The sequence below is a fragment of the Diadema antillarum genome, unplaced genomic scaffold (genome assembly GCF_040938485.1).
Source record: "Diadema antillarum isolate AM-2024a unplaced genomic scaffold, OU_Dant_1.0 seq00001602_RagTag, whole genome shotgun sequence".
Classification (NCBI taxonomy): Eukaryota; Metazoa; Echinodermata; class Echinoidea; order Diadematoida; family Diadematidae; genus Diadema; species Diadema antillarum.
Window position 1 is genome coordinate 762,928 of NW_027272316.1, and position 16,083 is coordinate 779,010.

General features: G+C 36.8%; 1 protein-coding gene across 1 annotated transcript in view; it reads left to right on the forward strand.

Moving 5' to 3' along the window:
- Nucleotides 1-13,027, forward strand: part of LOC139711010 (cilia- and flagella-associated protein 206-like) — a 205,095-nt gene extending 192,068 nt beyond the window's left edge. The window contains exons 15-16 of the mRNA XM_071622927.1: nt 10,094-10,182; nt 11,325-13,027. Of these exons, the coding sequence (XP_071479028.1) occupies nt 10,094-10,182; nt 11,325-11,466 (231 nt within the window). The 3' untranslated portion in view covers nt 11,467-13,027. The remainder of the gene's footprint in view (nt 1-10,093; nt 10,183-11,324) is intronic.
- The last annotated feature ends 3,056 nt before the right edge of the window (nt 13,028-16,083 follow it).

Genomic DNA, 16,083 nt, shown 5'->3' on the forward strand with positions numbered 1-16,083 from the left:
TGGTAACGGCATATTATGGGCAAAAATGGGTACAAATCTTGCGTCGCGAACTCCTCCCACAGTTTTTGATCAATTTTTATGAAATTAGGTACAGATGTTCATCTGAATATGTTAATGTGCAAGACACATATTTCCGCAGTGGCAAAAAGTGCGTTGCCATGGTAACGGCATGTTATTGGTAAAATATAGGGCAAAATGCTTCATGGCAAAACTGCTTCATCAGTGTTCTTCCAATTCTCATGGAATTCATATTGAATGTTTGTCTTAGGATATAGGTCAGCATGACACATTTCTTGACAGTGACAAAAAGTATGTTGCCATGGTAACAGCTCACATATTATGAGCCAAAATGATGGAAAATTTTGTGTTGCAAACTACTTCCTCAGTTTTTGCCCAATTTCCATGAAACTTGGTACAGATGTGTGCCTTTGGTTGTAGATGTGCAAGACGCATTTTTCGACAGTACCCGAAAGTACGTTGCCATGGTAACGGCATATTAATGGCAGAAGATCAAGGAAAGATCTTGCAGATTTAACTACTTCCTCAGTTTTTTGACCAAAGCTTATGAAATGTTTTGACCAAAGCTTATGAAATGTTGTTTGGCGGGGGTATAACCAGTCGCTGTAGCGACATTTCTAATTAATAATCCTGAAGTCTTTTCAGATGTTTAGTGTGCATGCAAGGTGTGTGAAACAAGCCACCGTGAGTTATTTTCTGCTGTCTAGCAATCAGTTTTTCATCAAAGATCAGAAACTTCAAGTATTATTATTTGTATTAAAGAAAATATAAAAGAAAATAACTAAGAGAAGTTTGGCTTAAAATGAGAAATTAGAGGCAACTATACAGTTCTCTTGTCACCATTTCTGATGATCATAATGACAACATAATTCTATCATAATTTACCACGACAAATCATTTAATGTGACTATAGAGGCATGTTTGTTATAAGCAATTCCCCAATTCATGGGACATTATCTGAAATGGTTATCAGACAATGATAGTTCAGTCATAGATCATAATGAGGCATATAATACTTTCATTCTTTGATAAAAGTTGGTTGCTTTTAGATACTCAAATTCCCACAGCCTTTTTTCAAGAGTATTCTTTTGTTTAGTCAGGTTTCGTAACTTATGCTTTGAAAATATTATTAGCATTCATGCTTAGTCAACACTAAACGATTATATTTGTGATACCTCTTTTTAAAATTTTCATTCCATCTGAAAGTATAAAGAAACTTTTTAAATATAACATTGTTCAAAGTAGAATTGGTTATATGATGTTTCATAAAAATTATTTGCTAATCATTATGTATTTTTTCCAGCATTATATACTTCCGATGAAATCATTGAGAGTCCCACATCGAAATGCTTCAAATGATTACCACTGGCTTAATACCGATATGTTTGAAATTGATGGAGTCATCTACCAGCTCTAAGTTATCCTTTCAAAGTCTGACACTCATTTGCCCGTGAACACTGTTACAATTAAATTCCAATTTCACTATCATTGTAACTCTGTGATTCTATTGGTTGAATGAATTCATTTTCACGACTTTCACTGTCACTATCAGTATCGGGCTCCGATTTATAAGTCATGGTGCCTAACGAGATGTCCCCAAGCTGATGCGGAATCATCTCCCCATCCTGTCAGTGTCTGATTTTCATTTGCACATGAGCTCTGAACCAAATCAAATTCCAATGTCCATAATGGTAATTTTCTGAGTGCGGTATATGTTGAATTAAGCCATTTTTACTCATGTCACTGTTGCCATACCAGTATCGGCTCCGATCCATCAGCCACAGTGACTTCCAGGATGCATGTCCACAAGCTGACGCAGCAGCACCTCCCTTGAGGTCCACAGAGGTCGCATTAGATCTTCATCCTTTGTCCATCTATGTCCTTCGTTTGGGTTTGTTGCTAGCTTTCATATTCTTGTTTGATAATTGCATAGAACATGCTGCTGTAACACCTTTCAGCAGGGCGGTATCATATAGCCAGATCAAAGTTTTTTGCCTTTGTGACATTAGCAATTTCACCGCACTTGGACTGTAAAGAGTTTGGAGGGCATTCACCTTCCTAATTCTGAATGAACTGAAAATATTTTGCTGTGCTTTGCATGGTAACAGAAGAATTTGGAGGTGAATGCTCTGCGATTCTTGACAATACAGTCTAAGTGCGGTAAAATGATTTATGTCACAAAGGCAAAAACTTTTGATCTGGCTTCTCAGCTGACGTCTCTGGACAGCATCAGCTTGTGGACATCCTGAAAGGCACCAAGCCGGATACTGGCATAGAAGCAGTGACAGGAGCAAAAAATGAATTCATTAAACCTATACACACAGAAAATGACAATGATGGTGACATTGGAATTCGATTCAGAGCTCAAAAGAATTTCAGACTTTGAAAGGATGGCAAAGTGATTCGTTGTCATCCCACAAGTTCGACACCCACAAATTATACAGCAAACGAGTCGTACAGCCCATGACTTTGACAGCAGGCAAATAAGGACCATGAGTCCGACAGTATGCAAACAAGGCCCGCAAGTTTGACACTAGGCAAACAAGGTCCACGAGTTTGACACTTTTCTAAGCAGGAACCCCCCCAAAAAAAAAAAAAAAAAAAAAAATAAAAATTAAAAATTAAAAATTAAAAATTAAAAACGATCCACGTGTTCGATATTACATCGCAGGGCCGGAAATATGTTTTTCTCGTGGGTCTTGTTTATTATATGTCAAACTCGTGGGCCTGGCTTGCCTAGTGTCAGACTCAAGGGTGTCGAACTCATGGGCTTTAGAACTCACAGGCTATATAACTCGCGGGCTCTATGACTCATGGGTTGTATGATTTGTGGGTGTCGAACTCGTGAAGTGCACCCTGTGAATCAGCGTCAGCTTCTGGACATCCATAAAGCACCATGGCTGATCTAACAAAAGTGTTAACTTTAAGTTAAATGTATACAGAAGATGCCTGAATTAAGATAATTCCTTATTTGTTTTGGTTTTTGTTAGACATGGTTACTTATCTAATATCCAGACTAGATTTTATTTCATTTAATGATTTAACCACAAATAATGGATATTTAGATGTTATAGCGTGAGAACTTATAAAAAAACTGCGTGGAATTTTAAGTTTGTCAACCTCATGTATGCCCACTTCATTGTCGATGACCTGCAAGTCCATATTCCCAAATTTTCGAAATAAAATGAAAAAAAAAGATAAAAAATAAAGAATCAGATTAATGATGTTAATATAATCATTACCATCGAGAAAATGTACATCGTAATTGAATCGTGACTCGAACTTGGGTCCTTCGATCGGGAGTCGAAAGTTTTACCCACTAAGTCACAGAACCGCCAAGAACCCACAAGTTAGCATTCCCAAGTTAAAAACAAAAAACAAAAATATTAAAGTAATTTAGGCCTCTAAAAGTCCATAGTCTCTATTATGCATCATGTATAGTGTCATTTCGCTGACAAGTTCAATGTAGATGCAATTTCCGAAGAAAATAGAGGAAAAATAATGTCAAAATATGCCTGATACAGTATTTAGAATTATGCCAGTGAGTGCAACGAAGTTGAGATAAGTGTTTTAATTGTGAAACTAGTTATAAGCCTTTATCTAAAGGGGAAATCCAGTCCAAATAAAACTTAGTCCGATAAGAAAAAAGTAAAATATTGCGAGTTCAATGGTAAAATTGTGATCGATATTGCATGAAAAATGAGGAAGTTATGACATTTTGAAGTTTCGCTATTTTTTTAGGAAATAGTTCTTGAACGGTCAATATGAATATGCAAATGACAAAGTGAGCATGTCATCCCCTCACATCTTGCCATATGGTTTGTACATAAAATTTTGACATTTCCAGTTTTTCATTCAAACGCAGTTATGCTCGAGACTCAAATCCTGATATATCTAACATCACTTTAACCAAGTTATGCAACCAGGAATAACATCATTTTTCAGACTTCAATGACTGAAACAATGAATTTTCTTAATTTTTTTTTGTACAAGATCAATGGAAAATTGAGAGGGTATGACATGGTCAGGTCATTCATTTGCATATTCTTATCCACTGTACAAGAAATGTTTTGCAGAAATTAGCAACAAAAAAAAAGTAACTTCCTTATTTTTCATCAGATTACAGTCAAATTCTTACTGTTGAACTCGTAAGATTTTACTCTTTTTTAATCAGACTAACTTATTTTCAGACTGGATTTCCCCTTTAAGCAGGATTTGAGTTTATCGCAAAGAAATAAAATGCCAGTAGAAATGAAAATTCATTATCTTGATTTCCTTTACTCTAGATTTATCGCTAAAATCAATCAATTGAAATGGAGAATTGTAAACGAATCCCTGCTATGTCGTATTTCTAGTCTTTGACGTCGTCTTCATCTTCGATGTCGTGACCAACGTCATCATCAAAAACAACCATGGTCATCTTTGATTTCTCATTTTAAGGCAGCTTTTATTCAATCAGGTGATTGCTGATTGCAGAATATGATTAAATTTGTAAATTTACATGATAAAGAGACGCGTTGTAACTCATTTTTTATACTGGACATCAAAAAAGGCATTTGGGAGGCTTATTTCCAGACACCGCGCATGCGCACTCTAATGTCTACAGAAGAAGATGAGATTACAATTAGGCCAAAAACTTTTGTTTTTGTAAAAAGGGATATTCATTTAATATCCAGACCAAATTTCAAGTCATTTAACAAATTTTTCACAAAAATATACAAACTTAAAGGGTGTGAAACTTGAAAAATTGCACAAATTTTGTAACATTTTGTTGAATTTTGTCGACATCGTTGTCCATTCCATTGTCGATGACGACAAACTGAGGGCTTATATTGCCAAACTTTGCTTTGCATCATATTTCCCATCTTCTGAGGAATCTAGAAATACCAAAATCTTTGGTTATTGATGAAAAATAAAGGCATGGGGACCACTTTATTAGGATAATACCCAAATGCTATTCCCCCGTATTCGCGAAAAGGTCGTTCCGGAAGTGACGTCACAAAACGTCACGGGGTGGGTCTTGGGACCCAACTTTTTTTTTGTTAACATCACTTTTCTGACTCTCCAGATCAAGGGCTACATGGAAACAACAATGAATGTTAGGTGCAGAGGGGGTGCAGGTTGACCCCCACTAGCCCATGGCCTATAAGCTTGTATGTGAAAGATAAATCAGGAATCATTTTGTCCAGATTCCATTCTCATTTTCAGTTTTAAGCTGCAAAATTGTCAACCTGATGAGGATATTTGAAAAAATAAAATGCATGGTTACTGCAGCTTATTGTCTCAGCTACAACATACTTAAGTTTCAGAGGAAGTGGAGCAAAATCAACTGAAATACAGGTTCCAAAACGTTGTCAAGTCAGTGCATGAATGGGAAAAGAATCACCTCCCATAGACATACCATTTAAACTCGGCAAATTTTGATACTTTGCATTTAATCAAATGGAAAAACAATGATGCTGACTTCAAAGACAACTGTCCACAGTCTAACACCAGAATTTGGGGAATATTGAGTAAAAATGACCGAGATATATATTCATGCAAATGAATGTCAGAAACAGTACTTCAAAAAAATAAATTCCACTTTTTTATTTCAGATGATGATATGCTGAGGTCATACTATTTCAATCAAAATATTGACACTTGAAATGTTATTTACAATTCATATGCTTTTGTATGCATTAAAAACAAAGGGTTAATGGACATTCTAAAGATCTGTGGCGAAATAAACAGAGTCATGTTTTTTCACTATATTTTGCATAGACGCCGGCGGAATTTTAACTTTGACGCAAGCGCATTACCTTGTTAATGATCAAAGTTGATCATAAATCAATGGATATTGTCACTGGATACATCATGAATGCAAATCAAGCGATAAAAATACATTTTCATGTTGCTTACATGCTGTACGCGCGAAAACGCACTGAATTTTTTGAAAGGCTTGAAATTGTCTGAAACGTATAGAAAACCAGTCAGGAAGTTGTTTTAAGCATTTTAAAACTTTGATGCACGCATACGCATGCACCGTGATGATGTGGGTTATTAGCATAGTACAGGACGATCAGTCGTGACTTGAACTTCATGTCTACCAAAAATAATACAGAAATGACATTTAGTTATTAAGTTATAATCGATCATCTGATATTATCTGAAAATCACAAAATGGCGCCTAGATGACGTCACAGATATGTTATCATTTTGAAATGTTTCATGTCATGAAATATTGATATGAGTTATGTTGACTGAAAATTTCATGTTAAGTAGTCATGTCATTGTTGAGATATTTTGTCCACAAAATTCGTAAGAAAGAAGAATTCCAAAAAAAAAAAGGAAAATTCTCTACAAACATAATAGGTGATAAGCTGTTAACGTAATCTAAGCTTGGTTACCACCTAGGTAACCTAGGGCAAATATTTTCATTAGCCTAATTAGCATTTATTCAGTTATTTAGCACATTATGAACATGTTAATATGTTGATACTTTCAATGTAGGGAGCCTGAAAACAAAAAAGTATGGCTTTTCGAGAGTTTTCTGTAATGAGAAGTCTGTTTTTTACATCTGCTTTTATTTATTTTCAGATGGTATAAGTGTCTTAAATATCATAATGAGCATAATGATCTAATTTGCGTATTTACGATAGTCCAGTAGATGGTACCAGATACCATATATGTGACATTGAATAGTTGTTAGATACAAGTCTTGTTGTTTTATATGGATTTTGAAATAGATTAAGCCTCACTGCCACCACAGCAGCTTAGGGCAATTCTCGCTATCGCCAATGACGTAAAAAGTACCCGAATGTGGCTTTTTCGTCAAGATTTAGTGCACTTGGTAGCAAGGGCACTTCCGGCGCGGGGCATAATTTGCACAGCGCTAGCGTGCGCGTACGTGTACCTTACCTATAGCGCAGCGCCGACCACGGATACTAGTACAGTAGGCCAATAGGCCGCTGTACCGCCCGAGCTACGAGCCAGCGAGTGGCCAGGCCTGTCATACTCGTACACTGTAGTCCCCGCCAGCGGCCGGCCTTGCATTAGCATTCACCATAGACAGATAGACAGAAAGATCCGTCTGTCCGGAGGACTCTTTTATATTTTGCCATTAACGCTGTCCTCCGTAGACGGAGGGGATCGGTGAAGCCAGACGCAGTCTCCGCGGAACATTCCCCGACGGACAGATACAGACCGATCTTTCGGTCAACATGCACCACACTGCACGCAGCGCATAAGCTAATTACATAACACATACCGGTACGGCGTACTGCTTGATCATGCGATCGATGAGCACATCACAGATCAGTCATCTCTGCATACGCTGAAAATATGCTGGAAAATATTCACCCACCTGGATATACAGTATATCGTCATGGAATATGCCCATCTTTTCTTTTATTTGTTCTCTGTCGAAATGTCACGAACACAATCGGGAACGAACAGTGATCTCGAACTTATCCTGTCTCCGAAGCAATTTCTTCCAAGTAAGTACGTACAATGTACGTAGGCACTAGGCCGCTACTACCTAGTGCTACTATAATACTACCACTACTAGTAATTCGCGCGTGCACGTACTGCGCTGTGGAGTCACCCGCAAACTTCACCCACGCGGCCACGTCACGTCTCGCATGCCAGTAAGGGTCCTATTTCTGCAGATTTTTTTCATTTATTGTCGTGCAAACAACACATGGCAGCTTCGCAGCAACAACCAATAGTCGTATTAACAGCAATTTCTTAAGAATGGAGAAATTTCAAATCATATTAAAGCTGTAATTCAAGTCGAGAAAACCGGAAGTACACGTAGAATACAGTCGGTTGTGTGTGTAAATAGCATTAGTCACGTATCACGCGCGTACGAACGGAAGTGACTTTGCTACCGGACTATCCCATAATGCACCGTAAATGACGCTTAAATCAACATCCGGGTACTTTTTACGTCATTGGCGATAGCGAGAATTATCTTTATAAGCCTAATTAGCATGATCACCTAATTAGAATATGCAATATGTTGCTGAGCTTCTTGCAGGAATCCTGAAAGCAAGGATAACACAACCTTTTCATGGGTCTTCTATTACAAGAAATCCATTCATGACACCAGTTTGTATTTGTAAAATGTAGTTACGAGAGTATGATTGGTATGAGTTGATTAGCAGAATTATTATGTAGCATAATTAGCAAACATAGACGGTACCATGTACCATTCTCATGAACTAGAAAAAAGTGTTCACACCAATGTTTGTTGATTTGTGTTCCAAATGGGTATAGATTTGTTACCATCTTGGGAACCTTTGGAAAATCTAGCATATTATTGATTGTAAGCATGATAAACATAATGAGCTGATTGACATTTATACAATATGTGGAATTTATTGCCATTGTTTGTTTAGAAATATAGAAAGAATGGTTGGGGTCAAGTGTAAGATGCAAAATTCATTTAGATAATTGCCCTTTTCTTTGCTTTTTCCCCCTTTTTTTCTTACATATTTCCATTTTCTTTTTGCTTCAGATGAGCAGGATCCTCTTGAACAATTTTCTTTTTATGCCTCCACGAAGTTTTGCCAGAGGCATTATGTTTTCGGGTTGTCCGTCCATCCTTCCGTCCAATATAGATTTTGCAGACAGCGTAATTGAAAAATTGTTTGAGGTATCCTGATGAAACTTGGCATATAAGATATGTATGAATGGGCGAAGTTGCGCCTTTCAACTTTTGAGTGCACATGCTCAGGATTAAAAGTGAAGGCCATGTGCTTAAAATTTCACTATTTCCCCCATATCTATGCAATGCCTGAAGGTATTTTCTTGGAAATTAGTGTATACATGTATTGCCTGATGGGCCGTGAGGTCAAAGGTCAAGTGAAGATGCTAAAATTTCAATTTTTTTCTCCACATCTCAGATATGGTTCAAGTTATCTTCATGGAACTTAGTACATATGCATGTACTACCTGACAGTGATTATCTTGGGATTTTTTAGGTCATGGGGTTAAAAGGTCAAGGTCAACTTCTCAAATTTTCATTATATCCCTTAAATCTATTCAATGCCTAGAGATATTTTCTTGAAACTTATTGTATACATGTATTGCCAAATTGAGAATCTCTGGGAGAGTTTTTGGTCAAGAGGTCAAAGGTCAAGTAACAATTCTAATTATTACTTTTTCTATATCTTGGAAGTGACTCAAGGTAGCATCAATAAACTTTGTACATATTTGTGCATGTACTGCCTGACAGTGATTCTCTTGGGAATTTCAGGGTCATCAGGTCAACGGTCAAAGGCCAGGTTAAAATGCCAATATTTTACTGTTTAAAGGCATAAGGCATAATTTACCATTTGCAGATGAAACAAAAAAAAAAACTGACCTACACATATGCATCAAATGTGATATCTTGAATATGGAAAAAATCACTGCTTCCAAAGGTAAACACATTTACTGCTGAAATTACACTTTTTTCCATACCTTGGAAATTGCTCAATGCATAAACTTATAAAAGGGTCGGAGGCCAAGTAAAAATCCTGAAATCCCCAAATACCTGCTCTCTTCAACAATGTAGCCATCATCCAATTAAACCTAGTTCAAGGAAAGTGAACACTCGACACATTTGTGACAATCATGTGATTTCAATAATTTGCCAGTTATGTGAAACTGTCATCTCTCACGTCAAGAGGTGCTATAGACCTATTGGGAGAACCATGCGGAGGCATGCCATTCGCTATAGCAACATTTCTAGTTAATCATACAACTAAAAACTACAAATATTTGCTTTATGGGCGATATCCCCCTCCCAGCACCACCCAACCCCCCACCCCACCATAAAAACTGGTGTCATAAATGGATTCCTGTTCATAGTACACCCTTGTAAATTTTGTGTTATCTTTGTTTGGGGATTTGTTAATATTAGTTGATGTTATTATCAGTAATAGTAGTACTAGTCATTTCATTATTATCATCATCATTTTCATTGCCATTGCCATTAACATAATGTAAAGTTTCCTACATCCTGGAGTAATGAGCTCTCTGAACATTTAATATTTCATTGTTATACTGTGTTGATATCATGTAATAATTCATCACATTTCTGTCAAAGGCCAACCTTCGAACTAAGATGACCCATTCTGCTCAGACTAACCTCAGCAACTTGCGGAGGGACAATGTGTCCCAAGTGTACCTTCCAAAGTAAGTGGTTTGTGGAATCCTCATTTTTTAATCCTGTCCTTGTTCTGTGGAAATCCCTGTCCAAAAGCACATTGGAATGATTGGTAATGAAATTGAGTTGCATTTAAAGGGAAACGGAGGATTCATTTATAGGCTTTACTATTGAATTGAAGTCCTCTGCTATTCCTGCAGTTAATTTTCACAAAATATTCCTGTATAGAGGCATTGCATATCAAATGTGTTTGTCCTGTGTGTTCGTACAGACTGTTGTACATGCCGATGAAGTTTCAGCCAATTTATGCTTTGTGTAATTTTGGTATTGCATAATTGTATTTTTTCTGTATAATTTTTGTGAGAAATATGAAAACAAATTGAAATTGAAATGTGCAAGTGTAAAACATCATTTCACTTTACCTGTGTAGCTTGCACTGTCAAATGCAATTATATTGTGACATATTGTTTAATGCTTGAGGCATCATCCTCTAATATCAAGCCTGCAGACTTCTGTTAATTGGTATTGCAAATTGTTATCAGATATGTTCGTCTATTCACCTCCTTTCTTAACAGGTGTTTGTTTGAGTTTACATACCAATATATCTGAACATAGTCATCCTCAGTTGCAGAAAGTAAATCAGAGTCTCTGAGAGACATTGACTTACTACAACTTAAGAATATCATCCGTTGTGCATGTCACACTACAATATGTGATTTTATACTTTCCAGGCAAGGATATTGAAAAAGAATTTGACACATATTGACTTCACCAAAAGTGATTGATATGTTGTGGTGAAATGTAGATTCTGTACCAGTCATCCAACGTTAGTCCATTGTTTTTGCAGCATTTTGTTGTTTTAGCTAAACCTCACAAGCATGCCATGACAAATGTCATGAAACAATGAAATTTCCAGGAAATTGGGAAGTAAACATAATCGGTGACTGCACTGTTTCTCTACATTAATTCACTGGTAATTTGATCACAAAAATTCGGATCATAAAGCAGGATTTGACTGCATCTTACTCAGTTTCATGATCCTGAAATGAAAGTGAATCTTGCACTCCGTTTATGCATTTCCAAACTTGCCACATGTTTAAATAGTCATGTATTATAGGCCTATCGCCCTTCTGACATATTTCTATATGCTTGCTCTTTGTTCCTCCTGCAGGGACCAAACCATACAGACTCTGCGTGATGGCTACTCAAATGTACCCAAGCCGCAGACCTTCCTAGCTGGCCTGCGAGGTGGTCAGACCAAGACCACTGTTATGACCAAAACAGACTTAACTCTTGATGTAGACCAGACATAGAGCATGTGATGCTTTCATGCCCTTTAGCACTATAATTTACCAGTAATTCATGTTCATTTGAAGTTACTCCACAGACTATAAGCAACAAATTCTTTCTTTACTGGAAGCATGTCTGATGTCTTAGTGTATACAATAATGCATCTTCATTACTCTGTAGTTCTATTACAATAGACATGCTTTGGTGTTCATTTGTAAATGATCATATGACTTTGTGAAGAGATATCCATGGCAAGATTAGATTAGTAATGAAATGTTTTCATTTATGGAGCAAAGAAATCAATTTATACTCTTGTAATGTAGCTTCCTCCAAGATACTTGTAAAGCACACTTTTGTGATTAACCATGACCAAAACATAATTGTTGAGAAAGTTTTTGAGAATTAACTGAATGCATGGAAACAGGTTTTTAAAACATCCAGATGGAACAGTTTACTTGGACAGGTCTCATCATAGACAATAGAAATTTGTTTGCTTGTACGGATATTCAATTTTAAGGTATGAATGCACCCTTTGTAAGGCCACATGCACACCCCATGGATGTAATCTAACACTAAACTTAACTCCAGTCATGTTTCATGTATTTGAAAATAGAGTGAGGTATGCAGTCTCAACAAAAATTACAATTCTTTTTATCTGGATTTCATGCTAACAAGTTTATTGAATAGATTTTATCAGCGTGTGAATGAAATATAGAATTATATAGCATACATAACAAGCAGAAGTAAAGGCATACACCTCAGCTTGTATGTAAGTAATGACAAACTGAGATGAGTTCATGTTACTGCATCTGGTGTCAACTGAGATAAAAGTACATAGTGTGCACTGGCAAACCTCCATGAGGTGAAGGTGCTGCTGTTCTTACAGTGATGCATGAACGTAGTAGTAGAAGTATGTAGTTGTAGTTGTAGTAGTAGTAAGTCCGTAGTAGTAAAAGTAATGGTCTTCATTTGTCAAAGTCATGTGTTGCAACCTAAATGTGAACATGTTTAGATTCCCATTGCTTATCAGAAGTAAGATATAAGGATTAAGATTTTAAGCATACACAAGAGATAATGATAACATTATGCGTACATACACGGCAAAAAGTAACTAAATGTGCAGTATAAATGTAAAGGAAAACAAGCACATGATGCTTGAAACAAAGTTTAGTTGGCATCTGTAAAGAAAAGAATATGAGTTAAGAGGAGCTGTTTTGATTCAGCTTATGTAACACATTGCTTATTAAGTACTATGTGTACAATGCATTGCATCTATAACTAGATTTACTTTATGTAGAAGCAACAAATTGCTGTAATACCAGAAATTTTTGCTTGCATGAAATTTTGACAAATTTCAAGAGGAGCTAAGATTTGCAATAGTAAAATGCATATTATGAAAATTTTTGTCTACACTGTTGCAGAGGTGATGTTCACACTAGATAGGAGTGCATATTACATTGTTTCCTGTACATGTTAAATTACCATGGTAAGTTAAGCTCACGAGGAAAAGACAATTTACCCCTTCCAAGTAGTGGAATGATCCAATTCATACACACTAGTATGTATGCACACGTGCGCAGAACAGCTCAGGACAGGTTTTGCGCTTCCAAAGTCAACTGCTAGTATGTGTACTGGTAGTGCGCTTTCTTTTGTTTGTTTTTTAACTACATGTGTTTAGTAGTGTGCATTCAGTTTTGTTGTGTGATGAATGGACCTGGCAGTGTGTGTTCAATTAATACCTGTATTACTAGTACATGTAGTATTCTCAAACATTTTTCATGGTCAGTCATTCCTGAAAGCTTCATGCTGCAAAAAGTCTATTAGCTCCAGTTTGCAAAAGTTTCATGCTGGGAATGTTTCTGCTTTACAGTAATTTTCTGCGACTGTGATGCTGGTGCTTAACCATGATAGGGCCAGGCTCTCTTCCTTCCACTACCTTGCGACTGCTATGGTTTTTTGTGTATCTCTTTCATGACTTTTGTCTGTTGCTTTTCGCACATGTTTAGATAACGCTTAATTGTTCAGGTTAGATATGCAGTTCTGGTTTTAGATTACTCGATACACTTGTCCACATGACCATCCTATTTCTAATAATGCCTAGCCAAGAAACTAAAGACCCTTATATTTGTTAAACTCTACTGGAACAATTTTACTTTGAGTCTAGTGTTATAATTTTTTTATATTTAAAAGGAATAGCAAGGAGCATCTTGTCTTGAAATTCTGAACGTGTTTTGTGTTTTCTAGCCTGATTTCATGAAAATTGCATCCAGTGTAATGATGCGATAATTCGATTTCAAGCAAATTTGAATAGTCATCGATATCAAATTCAGAAAACTAAATAGTTCAATGAAGTTGCAATGAGTTTATTAGCATGTCATTTCATGATTTTCTCACAGAAACATGTAGAAAGCGCTTTCAGATAAAAAAATACACATAAAATGCATTCAAATTAGCACCAGCATTTTTGGCATTTGGGCAGTGTTTTTTTGTTAACACTCGTGCTGTTTGTTGTCTTATATGTTGAAATAAACTATGCAACCTTGTGTACTCTTCAGATGGGACCTATACCTTATATTGAAACTCCTTGTTCCTCTGACGCCTGTCATTGAAGCAACAGCTTGCATACAATGTAACTCCACTTTCACTCTCATACATTCATTTACACAACTGGCAGCAGCTCGAGGAGGACACATAAATATCTACTGGTAGACTATAATATGGACAGAGCTAAGTTGGCTGAAGCTTTTGACAACCAGCAAGACTACCCGGAACTGGTCGACTCTGTAGTCCTGCATTAACAGGTCTACAGCTACATGTAGGTCTGTTTTGGTTATGTATGAGGACACAGTCAGGTCCAAAAGCTACCAAGGGTGGGGCCTGAAATAAGAAAATTGAACTGGACATGCATAACCAGCTGGAGAATATCATAAGCCACCCTGACACTTGCACACATTTTGGTTTGCGCATGGTTTGCACATTGGCAGGTACACATGTACCATTGCGTTCCAATACAGTCAATGTGTGAAATACATGACATGTTCAAAATTTGGGCACAAATAGATTTTTGGGCAAATTTCATGACCTTTTGTGAGCTACATGTATTCCTAACCCTTCAGGATTTATTTGCAGTGTACATGTAGGCCTACCTATGGGCAAACTAGCCTTTCCAATGTTTGCAATATGTGGGGCAGTGCGGCAGTTTCAAATCAATGTTTAAACTGCTCCACAATTTTGGACCTAAAAATCTTATACTACTTCTTGATATCTTATATCTATAAAATGGAACAGACATATTGCACAAATTTTGAGTTTCATAAAAATTTATAGGTCTATTAACCCTAACCAGGCTGGGCTTTTTGGCCTGTTCTGTGGCCAAGGAGGGTTGAGTCATTGATTCAACCCCCCCCCCCCCAAATCTCGACCGTCGATCACGCAATTGCCCTGAAAATTGGTACATATACCTGTTGTGTAGTCTACCAAACTATCAAAGAAAAAAATTGAATTTTTATGCCTCCGCCACGAAGGAGGCATTATGTTTTCGGTTGTCCGTCCGCTTTCGTTTACGCGATAACTTGAGTAATATTTACTGGAATTTTACCAAACTTGGTCCAAGTATTAAGTATGATGGGGCAATTATTTGAGTAGATTTTGGGTGAAATCGACTGAAGGTCAAAGGTCAAGGTCAAATCATGAAATTGTATCCGTTTACGCGATAACTCAAGACTGGATGGAGCAAATTTCACCAAACTTTATTGGAGGATGATGTATGATGGGACAATTACTTGATTAGTTTTTCTGTGAAATTGGACAGAGGTCAAAGGTCAAAGATCAAGGTCAAATCCTAAAATTTATATGTGTACGTGATAACTCAAAACTGGATGAAGCAGCTTTCACCAAACTTGGTCCAAGGATGATGTATGATGGGACAATTAGTTGAGTAGATTTAAGTGATACTGGCAAGAGGTCAAAGGTCAAGGTCAAATGCTACAAATGTTGCAATTTCCCCCATATCTATGCAATGCCCTAGGGTATTTTCTTGAAACTTGGTGTGGACATGTACTACTGCGTAAAGATTCTCCAGAGAGAGTTTCATGTCATAAGGTCAAAGGTCAAAGGGTCAAAGGTTAGGTGAAAATGTTGCAATATCACTTTTCTCGCAAATTGTTCAATGTATCTTTGTGGAACTTGGTACATACGCATGTACTGACTGGCAGGGATTATCTAGGGAATGTAGGGGTCAAAGGTCAAGGTCAACTCCTCAAAATTTTACTATTTCCCTCATATACTAGTATATCAATGCTTGCATTATTAGTTTCCAAACTTAATACATGCATTTCCTAATGGAGATTCTCCGGGAAATTTCCAGCCAGAAGGTCAAAGGTCAAAGGTTAAGGGTCAAAGGCCAGGTTTCAATGCCCCCCCCAAAAAAAAAATAAATAAATAAATAAATAAATAAATAAATCTATTTTGTACCATCATTATACTCTTTCTTCATACCTTGGAAATTACTCAATGCATAAACTTATAAAAAGGTCCGTCAGAATTCAAGTAAAAATTTTTAATTCCCCAAATATGTGTACCTGCACTCTTAGAAAATTATAGCAAACCCAGTTCAAGACATTTCTGACAAACCTGTCATT